Here is a 12,315-nt window from a genome sequence, read left to right as displayed (position 1 = left end):
GGGGCTCACATTCCTGCCTTGCTTCTGCTTGCAAGGCTTCACAAAGCAATCAGCTGACTCTCCCAGGCACTTGCCAGGCCCTGTGCCTGCTCCCCCAGACAAATGAGCTGCCACCTTTGCTTTCAGTCAGCACCACAGCTCAGTGCTGGGCTTGTTTCATCCTGCTGCAGTCCACGTGGCCCACTCTTTTTTCCCCCCAATTATTGAGACAGAAATGTTAACTAAAGCATATAATTTCATGTTAAAAATGTCCACATTATGCTTATTAATGTTTAAAACAGTAACATACTGTTACAGAATCACAAAGTCACAGATCCAAGCCAACAAAAGACAACCTGAATTGTGGAACTTGCACGTTCAAATTGAGATTAATACTAGATCTCTTCCTGGCACCACTATGCACTTTGAGAGAGCTTTAGGTATAGAATTTGTAGCTCCTTCAGCTACCCAAACCCACCACTACACAGTACACAGCAGTGAGCTGTCCCTGATCACAACAAGGTGTTCATTACATCACTTCTGTTTTTAAAATGAATCAACCAACTTCTCTGGTAGTGCTTGAGATAAGAAAATTACAGGACAAAACAAAAGAGGTTGAGGACAAAACAAAACATTTTGGTACAACTGCCTCCTACCTATTGGGATGGAAGAAATCTGAGAGTAGAGATCCAACATACGATTGCCATCTACGTCTACGAGGTAATTCCCTCGGCTCTCTTCGTAATTGCAAAAGAAGTGCACAGCTTCTGCATTCTTCAGGAAAAAAAAAAAACAATGAGTGCTTTCAAAAGTGGTAGCATGTAGGAAGGTGCAACTAATGGTTATACAGCCAAATCTGATAAAAATATCTAATGCTAGGATAAAAAGACACATTATATTCATGGCATGGGAATAACTGTACAGCTATTTTTATAATGGCTGTTAAAAGGGCAAGTCTTTACTTTTGCTACAGAAGTGAAGCACAGACATGGAGAAATTGCTCATCTTAGGAAGGCAATATGCACTCAGGCTGACATATTTTTAAACTCAAGCCATAATATACCTTACTTTCATTGGCCACTCTCTAACAATTCTGAAGTTTTTCTTTAGACACACATAGTTTGAACAGAAAGAAAAATCCCCGGTCCTAGCAAAATGATCCTGTAGTATTCACAATATACTAGGAAAGATTTCATTCAAATGCATATATAAACCACACATAATGTACTCAGTGTGGAAACCTGGAATCAGTGTTTCACCTTTCTTTGTGGCAAAAACATACAAACCAGGATTTTAAAACAAGTTCTGAAATCAAAGTGTTAACACCCCCCAAAACACAGAAAACTTGACAAATTACCTGAATGCCATTCAGCTTCTTCATTAATTCCTGCAGAAAAACAAATGTTACAGTCTCAGGTGTGTAATTAGCAAATACTGATGGAGAATGTTTATTTCTTTTTTATGATCCCATAAATCTTATGCAAACTTTGTAGTCCTGTGTGCTTACCAGGCAACTCTACCTGCCACAGGAACTTTCATGGTGCATCTTGCAAATATTACAGTCAAAACTATGACCTGTGGCATGCAGAGCTAAACGGGCTGCAAACACAGTTTAACTGTAAATCTCCAAAAAGGGAAAGCTGCCTCTTCTATATTGACCAACTGAACTGAGAAAACAAGAGAGAAATCAGAAAATAAGAGAAGCCAGAGTCACACAGAAGGGATACTGGTACATTGGTTCTAGAAAGACAGCTCCTTTTTATTAAAAACAACAAAAAACCTCACAAAAACCAAAACCCACCACATGCACAAATGCTGACTTTGCCAGATAAAACAACATCCAGCAAATTCAAACTCTTGCTTCATTTCAAAACCAAAGCATTATTTCACATAATGAAAAGCTTCTATTTCAGCAGGAGCACAAGTGACCAAGCTTGATCAGCTGTTTTATTAAAATGATGCACTTTTGCTTTGAATTATTCTATGGGAATTATTATTATTATATGAGAACTTGGCAGTTGAGATTCAGATCTGCCTCTCAGAGAGGGGCATTTTATTAATGAGCTTTTCATTCTCAACCTCCTGATAAAAGTGGGCATAGACTTATGGAATTATATTTATTCATATCAGATTTAAGGTTTGAAATGAATCTGTTTTCTAGCAAGTTAGACACAGCTAAAGATAAAAAAAACCAAGCTACTATACTTTGGAAACTTACTCTAGATCGTGGTCCAGGAACTTCTGTCTTCATCAGAGGTCCATCATAATCAAAATCCACATCAATTTTAGCTGCAGCTTGACTGATATACCTGTGTCCTGTAAGAAATAATGAAAACCTGAGTACAGACCATATTTTCTGTGCTCTCCTTTTAGAAGATACATCCATACCTTGCCTGCCTGAAAACATTTGACAGATGAGACCAATTACATTGAGCTGTCTGAAGTGAACTATGTATCTCATCTTTGACCAGTCTTAAAATAAAACCAATACCAGTGAGGTGGCTTAAAAAAAACAACAAACCAAAAAATCCCAAGGGAAATCACAATGCAACAAATCACAAGGCAACCCTAGAGAATCAGAGGCAAAGCACAGGAGGATTGAGAGCACATTTTTTTCAGTCTCTTTTGTTGAGTCTGTCCATTATGTCCTGTGCAAGCCTTTGCCATAAATTCCCCACTCCTACACAGAGATGGTCAGCTACCAGTAATAACCAAAAAGCCTGATGGAGTCCACAGGAAAAATCCAGTATGATGTTTTTCAATAGCCCAAAGAACACTTTTTGGGAAAGATTTGTCTCAGAAAGGTAAATGGCCTTGTCTCACATAAACCAGCATCCTGCAGTGCAGCTCTGAAATGTGAGTCCCAGTCAGTGCCAGTTTTCCTTCTGATCTTGCTGGTTTTTATCCACATGCGTGGAGAATCATAATAAACTTCACACCTTAATGAAAACACAAGGCAAAACTATCCTGTGCTTTACCAATAACAGGCTCTGCTTCCCTTTCTGAAATAACTGTTTTAAAACACAGTTTAGGCAAACTTCATATGACAGAGACAGTTCTGGCAAGTATGTATTCCAAATATGTTCATATTCCATTAAGGGGGTTATGGGATAATATGGGGATTGTACATTTGCAAAAAAAAGGAAATACAGATACCAAAGCTCTACCAAGGTGACCAGCAGAGACTATGAGCTTCCTCTGGTTACATATTGAACTAAACCAACATTCTTGGCAATTACATTTTTGTCATGGAGCATCTGCAAGCCTCTACCCAGCACGTTATCAACAACAAATTTTTCTTAATACTTGGGGGAATCACACTCAGACCTGAAAGAAGAGGGCATAACTTCTATAATACCTGTGGCAGGTATTTTTAAGCTGGTGCAATCTGAATGGCCTAAAATGAAGATCCTTAGCTTTCCTTGTCACCAGCTGCAGCTCAGATCCAGGCTCAGCATGGCAAGTCAGGCAACATCAGCTCTTGCCTGGGGCACTTGGAGCAGCAGGGTCTGAAGGTACCACTCACCACATCCTGCTGTGCCAGGGCCATGCTGCCAGGTGCTAAACCAATAAACTGCAGCCCAGTTTGGCAGAGGGGCAGGGAGGGAGATGCCTGGGAAGCCAGGCCAGCAGTCAAACACATGGAAATCCCTGGGGTGCAGCACTGCCACCAGAAACCCTGGCAGCACCACTTCCATCCATACCCACCTCTCACTGCCAGAGCTCTGTTCCAGCAATGTACTGAAAATGTTTTGTGTTTGGAAGTAACAGTTGTTAAATAAACCAAATATTTATCAAGGAAAACAGAAGGTATCCTGTGATACTGCTCAGCAGTGCTCTGAGCACAGCCATTCAGCTGAAATTTCCAACAGTGACTCGAGACATTTGCCTCAGCTTGTGTCAGCCCAAGCTGGGATGTCTCAAGCAAGCCTGATTTCAAGAAACTATTTGGAAAATCACCGCCCTTTGAAAGCATCTTTGAGTACTTAAAGTCACTGCTCATCTTGGGAAAACTTAGTCTGCAAAGATGATTATTCTCCCCAGCTTTAATTCAGATGCGTCAGTGCCTCTCTGCAAAGCTATTAATAGGTTTTGTTACAGCAACACCATTTTTGTGTCATTCTGTTTAACATTCATGTAAATTGGAGACTGCATGGCAACTGCTCCACTGAGGGGGGAAAAGCAACTGCATATAAAAGATCAAAAGGTGACTCTATTGGCACAGCCAGGGGACAGTGGGGGCACACCCAGGCTGTGCCAGCCACAGCACTGACCCACAAGGAGCTCTCCTGGCTAAGGGCACCTGAACAGCACAGACACAAATTCTCTTACTGCCACATGGCCCAAGACTTCTGCAGCCCAATGCTCCCTTGGTGCTCAGGGACGTGGCCAAAGCCTTGTGGTGACAAAGGCAAAGAAGCCCAGCAGTTTGGAGTAGCTGAGAACTACTTCAACAGTTTTCAGAGCACAGGGTAAGGCCCCAGCCCTGCTCCCTCTCACAGCCCATTCCCTCATTTCCAGCCTCACAACTGCCCTTGCTCTGCAGGCCAAACAGGAGCTCAGGCCACTCTCCAGAGGCACAGAGGAGGTCAGAGCCCTGCCTGAGCACTCATGGCTTTCTGGCACCCCTCTCTCCACACCCCCTGCAAGGCTTTGTTCTGAAGGCCCTGGAGAACAGCAGGACACGGTTCTGCCTCCTGCCCTCCAGTGCCTGTGGCCCTGCTCGCAGCACAGCTCTGGGACGTGGCTGCTCTCCTGTAAAGGCTTTTCCAGGCACTTGGACAGGGTGATGGATGGCTGCATCAATACTTGCTTTGTTTAGCCTGGAGGAGGATTTCAGGCCATGCTCTGTCTCCCTTGCTTCCCCCAGGCCCAGCATCAGCACCACAGTCTCCTAATGGTGCAAGAAAATGCAAATAAATCAGGTCACTCACTGTAGTGCTTCATCCCCTGGGAAACTGCAGCAGGCTTTGCTCAGCTGGCATTTCTATCTTGAAGGTACTCAATGAGCTTTGCAACTCAGCCCAAATTTTTACTGTTTGACTTTTTAATATCAACTTACCCAGCAACAGAAACCCTGAAGATACAAGAGACAATGTAATTCAGGCTACTCCAACTGTATATTTGGGAGTTTTAGACATTTGCAGGCCAGGACTGGGTTTTTGCCTCCCAAAAAGACAGCAGAGATGGGACAGGTAAAAACTGAGATTGTCACTACGACCATGCAAGGTATTTTTGAGAATTGAGAATCCTTGGTGGGATTCTCATCCTTCAGTGAACTAACAGCATTAACTTTGTAATAAAAGGTAATCCCTTGATTTTCTGTTGACATCTGAACAAACTGCCTTAGAAAAAGGGGATTTTGTGTTATATTATCTTAAGAAGAGGAGCAAATGACATAACCTCAGCTCTCATGTTACAAGTGTGTAGAGCTAATGGGTTCTGACCAAGTGTCTTTCTCTAAAGAAGCATTACCAAAGCTCTTAAATTACATTTAGCTGACATGACCAAGAACAGCACCCTTTTATCCCTGGTAAACAAAGCAGTCTCATTTTTATCATGGCAAAAGTAAAAACACAAGCATAGGTTAATGAACCTCATTCAGAGAGCACATAGGCTGAACAATTTGCACAGAATTTTCTACCCATTCCATTTAAAGAAGGTGGGCAAGTTAAATTCTACTTTTCTTGCAGACTTCTCAAAGTTCTCATCACACATCATCTTTCTGAACACTTGAATAACATCAGCAAATTATCACATCCTTCCTTTTCATCCAACAGGATGTCATCACTTGCTAGCAGGCAGAAAAGATCATTTCCCAACTCTGCTTCCCCATGCTGCCCCCCTTGCTCTCCAGGGGTCCCAGTCAGCAATTTTAACAAAGTGCCACATTGCTATAGCAACATAATTAATAGAAGTGCACCCTGCTAATTTGGGGATGCTGGGAGTCACAAAGCACCACTGCTGGCAGGTCTGTGCTGATCTCTGATAACAGAGATGCAATCAAGGCAGGGCTAGAAAGAGCCTGAACCTCTCATGTGTTTGACCAAAAATAACAGTCCTATTAACACAGTTCCTGAGTGTACAAGTGGATATTAGCTGGGAGAAACAACAGTGGAGGCACTGAAAGGACAGGGGTGTAATGAAGAGAAGGAACAATTCCAATTCCAAGGAAAAGCAGAGGAATGAAAGCCCATGCTGGCATAAGCAGAGCTCTCAAACACAAGTGTCTTGCTGTGAGGGGTGTAAGGGCAAGCTCTGCAGTGCCCAGGGAGGCACGTGCCCTGTGCCACACCACTGCTGCCCTGGGCACTGCAGACAGGCAACCTCCCCTAGACTTCCCCTCCAGTGTTGATCAAAGCACCTTCCAGACAGGATTTTTAGAGCATGGTGGAGGCCCTGACAGCCAAAAGTAGGAGGACTGTGATTTCCTCTGAGTCCTCTTTATGTGTTACAAGTAGAATCTGTTACTAACAGATCTTGAAAGGGAATGGCAAAAGGCCAGGCTAGCTAGAGATGTTTGGGAAATGAACATCACTATTGCATAACATTGTGAAAAGTGAGATTGCTATTTACAGAGTGCTTATGCTGCAAGATCAGAAGCTCTTCCACATGAGATTGTCTGTGTTTCAGCACTCCCACATGCACACTTTGGATTCTCCAAAGATGAAGAAAAAACTAATACCACACAGGCTGTAAAGGAGTGGAAACTCCTGGAAGAAAAAACAAGAGAAGTTGCCCTTCTCCATCCCAGCACAATCCCAAATCAACTCCTCAGGAGAGTTACAGGAGCATCCAACTACTGGTCTTGTAGTTCTTGTGATCTGAACCAGTTGTAACATCCTCTTCTTCCAACAGTTCAACAGCTACAGAGCTCACCAGGGCACCTCTGGAGGTGAGCAACCAGGCACAAGGAACAGCCAGGTGGGAAAACAGCCAGCACTGCTACAGCCACCCTTTGTGGCACAGAAAACTGGGTAGGAATATCACATTCACTCAAGGAACTGAGAACAGCAGTCCCAGCTTGGACTCTGCCTTGTACCAGAGCCTGCTTACCACAACAGGTTTTATGTGATTGTTTTTATATAGCTCAGCTTTTTGTGGAAGTGTTTGATCAGACAGAAAAGCAAACGTTCCTCAGTCCAGCAGAAGAGGTTGCAGTCCAGTTTCCAGGGCTCCAGTTGAAGCTGACCTCAAGCTGACCTCCACAATCCCAAGAAGGGGATTGTTCTCTGCTTCTGCCACACATCCCTCACACAAATCCAGGCTGTTCTCTCTGATTTCCTTAGAGAGGCACTTAATGTACAAACCAAATAAAAAAAAGTAAAATGTCTTAGCAAGGATCAATACTGCAGACGTAAGTGTGACTGAGAATAAATCATTCTCATGGCTTTCCAACCTCTCTGTGGTAACTGTGATGGGAACAAGTCAATAACTAGCATGAACATCTCTCAGACTTGGCTGCAGTGCACCCAGGTGCTAAACATTATTATCCTCTCCAGAGAGACAGGAAACAGGCTGAGTTAGGTGAGGTACAGCCTCAACAAGTGCTAGTGCACTGCACTGGAAGGGCACAGAGTCTGGAGGAGAAAAATTGAACCTACAAGGAGAGACTCAAACAGAATTCAGCAGAGACAAAGGTATGAGGTCTTGGGGGAGACAATAGTTATCAAACATGCAAAAGGCTGCTGCAAAGAAAAAATAAACATTCCAGCCTCCAGGTCCTCTGAGGGCAGGACAAATAGCATGGATTTGATTTTTTTCCTGTTGTGAAACTTAGGCTAAATATTAGAAAAAAAAGTTTTAAAGGTAAGGTCAGTCCAGCAATGAACAAATTGCCTGGGGAGGCTGCAGAAGCTGCAGAACAGATCAGCATCCTAGAAGGGCATGGGCATGCACTAATGCAAACTGATGCTACCTTCAGGCAGCAGCCTGACCTTCTGCCAGGCTTTCAGTGCAGGATTCAAAGACAAATTCAACCCCTTTGGGTAATCAGCAGGAAACTGAACTACATCTCTGGAGTGCAGCCTGTCCTCATAGCTATGGTAGTGCCCTACCAGCCAGCAACCAACTGCCTCCAAAGCATGGAGCCAGAAGAGCTTTCCTGCTGCAGTGCCCAGCTGGTAAAACCAGAGCTGGCACAAAGGGAATAAACACTGACATGCACACTACCAGCTGTGATCAACCTGCAGCACACCAGGCTGACAGGAGCCACAGAACTCAGTTCAGGTAAGATGTAACACCAAGATACACCCTCATTTCTCCACCATCAGCTGCCCCTCCTGGCCCTGCCTAGCTGATTCCCACAGAGAGCACAATGCAGAGGCTTTGTAAAAGGAAGATTAGGTTAGTTACTCACTCTATTGTCATTCTGCCACCCTTCACATTCTAGTGAACCTTATCTTTGAGGGCAAACTATCAAGCAGATCAAATAGAGAAGGAAAACAAAAGCATACCTGATTAAGGGCTTATTTTCAAGAAGGGCATGACACTTACAGGCTTCACATTTCTGGGTAAAATTTAAGTTGGGTATTGCTTATCATTTATTACATATGATCATGTGTTTTGCTTAGCTTTTACATTTTGATCAACTTAAATTATTTCTGTTTTCCATTTCTAGTTTGCTTGCCAGGCTTTAACATTGAGTGAGTGTGAGTAAGGAGAACAGTGTGCAGTGGTTAAGTAACAAAGATTTTCCAACTAGAGAAACAGTCAAGGATGAAAAAAATCCCTTTGTGTAAATAAATTCATTGTAGATTCAAGATGAACAGGAAGATTTGCTTAATGCACACATACAACTGAAAAATGACAGCCTACAGACACAAAGACCCACCAAGTGGCAATCTATTCCCTCCTCTCCACCTCCATCCCCCCTTGGCAACACTGCCATTTCATTATCCACAAAAAAAAATGTACCAGCCCAAATGGCACTGCAGGATTTCTGTGGGAGTAATGTACAGTCTCTTTTTTAGCCTGTAAAGCTCTGAACTCGAGTGCTCAAAAATACCTTGGAGGAGAGCACTCTGGAGCAGAGAGCTGCTGGATGTCACCCTGAGCACTTCCCTAAGAGCCACAGAGCCCAGCAGCACTGCAATCTGAGCTGGGGCTCAGGGAAATGGCCTGGAGCTCCAGCTTTGGCTACAGCCACCAGAGCCTCCTGTGTGCTCTGTGAGGCTGCAGGGGCACAGCACACAGCTCCTCCTGTGAGGGGCTCTCCTCTTGCTCCATCACTCCTGATCTCTGCTCACTCACACCCACAGGCCACAGGTCCCTTACACAGCCTGCAGCCAAGGATCTCTATTATTTCCTTCAGTATTTTAGCAGGCTTGGAAGTTTCCTGGAAGCAAGGATGGATTAATGGAGCCCAGAGCTGCCTTCCTTTCTTCTGGGGATCTACACTCCCTCACTGATGGTGAGAGAGGAGGAGGAGTTTGGGCACCTGCCCTCCACTGGCCACCTGCACCTGTGCTTGGGAAGCAGCAGGAATTGTACAAGACACTGGGAGGCACAGGGAGCATTAAGTGATGCTGAGATTAACTCAAAGGACTGCCAGCTAACAAGGCCTGCTTGCTGCAAGCACTTTCCTCTGCCCATGATCACCCAACAATCCCTGCTCCTGCCCAGGGTGGATAATCAGTGAGTCACTCCCAGGAACAGACACACATCCTGCACTGAAACACTGACCTAATATCTTCTAATAGTTATAAGACATGACTTGGTGTTCTTCAGTCAAAGGTCAGTTGCTCCCTGAAGTGTATTATTTAAAAGGAAATCAAGGATGTTGAAGTTTCTGAGCAAATGGAAGGGTGTGCTTGGTTTATCCTGGCAGTGGCAGAAGGAACACAGTGGCACTGCAGGAGGGTGGAAGGACAGGAGAAACACTAAGATTTACTCAGTCACAAAAAAAGCCATTCAGCCACACTGTACTCAGTGTAAAAGTACATGAAAGAATGTTCATAAGACTCCACACTGCTTTGTCCAACACAGCCAACAGGAATTTAGTTTTTTTTATCTATTTCAGAGAGACTGCAGGTGTAATATACACATACACATGCTAAATTTCAAGCCAAGGCTAAGCCAAAACTTGCCATTCACTTAGGAGAAAGTAGTTTGAGCTGTGTGGCAGGTTTTTATTTCACACTAGAGCTCACTCAATGCAGAAACACCCAACCCCAGTGAGGGTCACATCTTCATGCCAATCACACAAAACCTCTGCACAAGGGAAGATGGGCAAGGTTGTGCTACACATCACAAAGAGAAAACCCAGCTCATTTTGATGGATGCTTGTCTCATCTCTGCACCATGTAGTGCCAGACAGTAAAACCAGAGTTTCAAGGGCTGAAGAGCTTTACTTCAGTTAGCATATTTACAGGGCAAATCATTAACTTGATATATTCTTGTCTGAAGAATGAAAAAAAATCAGATATACTTTGGACTACAACTGGACTACAACTGCATCATTATCTAAGACACAGAACATCATATTCCTCAAGTTTTGAAAGACTCAACACCACAGGATAAACCCCACCAATGTTCAAATTGGAATTCTGTCCACCAGCACAAAGTTAACACTTACCAAGTACAAAGCAGGAAAATGCAAGGAAACACTTACCAAATACCAGGAGTCTGGAGTTTTGCTGCAGGGAACAGGTAAGCTGTCGACTAAGCAACATTGACGCCATTTTATCTTTTCTTTACTGAAAAAGACTCAATCTTGAGAGATTTCTTTCTGGTTGATGTTCTGGGAAAATAAAAAAAAAAAAAGAAAATCAAACACTTATTCATGTCCCTGTAGATGCAGCCACTATTACTGTGCTGTTCAACTCCTCCTTTCATTAATTCCTCCTTTCATTAATTTCCATGCAAAGGCACAGAGAGCATGGTTGGATGGATTAATGCTGATGTTCAGAGCAGTCTCAGGATTGAGCCCCACATCTGATTCTTGGCTTGGTCTTGCTAAGGTCAATGAGTTCTAGGCCAAAGCTGTATGTCCCAGCCTCAGCAGGGCTGGGGGTAAAGGTCAGTACCTATTTGCCCTTGCTCTTCCTCTCTACTTTCTCTGCATGTGTAACCTATGTTGAACTTTAAAAAAAAATGTTTCCAGTCAGCAGTCAGTCTCTCAAGCCAAAGCTGCTGGTTTTGATTTGATCTAAGTTTATGAGAAAAACCTCATCTAATACAAAAGAGAGGAGGACAAGCATTATGAAATAAAAGAAAATAAATCCCCATAAAAAACAGCCTTTTAGTCATTAATTACAACTCTGTGAAGAGAGAATGTGAGAGCTGAGATTGTCCAGCCTGAAGGCTCAGGTTGCATCCCATCAATGTGTAATAAATACTTGATGAGAGGGAGTAAAGAAGGAGCCAGGGCTTCTCAGAGGTATCCAGCGATGGGATAAGAGGCAATGGGCACAAATTAAAATACTCTGAGCTCCACCTAAACACAGGAAAACTCCCAGCAGGTTTCCCAGAGAGAGTATGGAATCACCATGCCTGGGGATATCCACAACCCAAATGGTCCAGAGCAGATTGCTTTGGGTGTCACTGCTTGGGCAGAGGGCTGGACCAGACCCCTCAGCTCCTTCCCAAGCTCAGCCATTCCGTGGTTCTACCTCAGCTGGTTACATACAAATGACCTTGGAAAGTCAAGCAGCATGACAGATAACATGCCTCCCTTTTCACTGTGGATCACTTGTGCAGAAAGCCAGGCTGGAAGTCAGGAATAGATAAAACAGGTCCTTGAATTATTATCCAGGACACAGGTTAAATTCAAACTTCACACTTATCAGCATGGCCCCTGTGTTCAGTGTAGGACACTGGAGCCCTTTGCCTGGATTTGCACCTTGCTGGATGCAGACCATGGAGCAGTAGTGGACCGAGGCTTGCAGTCCAAGTGACAAAATGTCACTGTTATCCATAAACCTGGAAAAAATTCTGTTTAACAAATACATTCAGACTAGAGCTGGTCTTCCAGCAGAAAGAGAACACAGTTCACAGCTTCCATCAGTCCTATGCCATCAATAAAACATGCCAGCAGATGTTCATGACCAGATGCAGGGAAGTAGCTGAACTATTGCTACCATGACAGCAAGTATCTTGTACCCAGAACTAAAATATCAAAAATTTAGTTTCTGTATTATCTTTATGTGAAACACTATTTGTTCTCTTTCACATGTGGGCTTTTTCAAAATATATAAAAGAAAATAAAAAATTTCTTGCCTACAGAGATTTATAAATTCACAGACCTATTAAGAGTCAGGAACAAAACCAATTCCCTGTGCCTCCCCAGACAATTGACACAGCACTTGGTTTCACTTAGTTCAAATGAAAATCCAA

At 43.5% G+C, this 12,315-nt stretch overlaps 1 protein-coding gene across 3 annotated transcripts in view; it reads right to left on the bottom strand.

The window, feature by feature from the left end:
• Window positions 1-12,315, bottom strand: part of ABAT (4-aminobutyrate aminotransferase) — a 50,566-nt gene that overhangs the window by 16,159 nt on the left and 22,092 nt on the right. For all 3 annotated transcript variants that reach the window (XM_066560643.1, XM_066560644.1, XM_066560642.1), the window contains exons 2-5: window positions 10,592-10,720; window positions 2,198-2,295; window positions 1,337-1,366; window positions 636-753 (exon numbers count right to left, since the gene is read on the bottom strand). In XM_066560643.1, the coding sequence (XP_066416740.1) occupies window positions 636-753; window positions 1,337-1,366; window positions 2,198-2,295; window positions 10,592-10,661 (316 nt within the window). In that variant the 5' untranslated portion in view covers window positions 10,662-10,720. The remainder of the gene's footprint in view (window positions 1-635; window positions 754-1,336; window positions 1,367-2,197; window positions 2,296-10,591; window positions 10,721-12,315) is intronic.

The sequence above is a fragment of the Molothrus aeneus genome, chromosome 16 (genome assembly GCF_037042795.1).
Source record: "Molothrus aeneus isolate 106 chromosome 16, BPBGC_Maene_1.0, whole genome shotgun sequence".
NCBI lineage: Eukaryota > Metazoa > Chordata > Aves > Passeriformes > Icteridae > Molothrus > Molothrus aeneus.
Note: the sequence above shows the minus strand (reverse complement) of the source record. Positions and strands in the feature narration are given on the sequence as shown.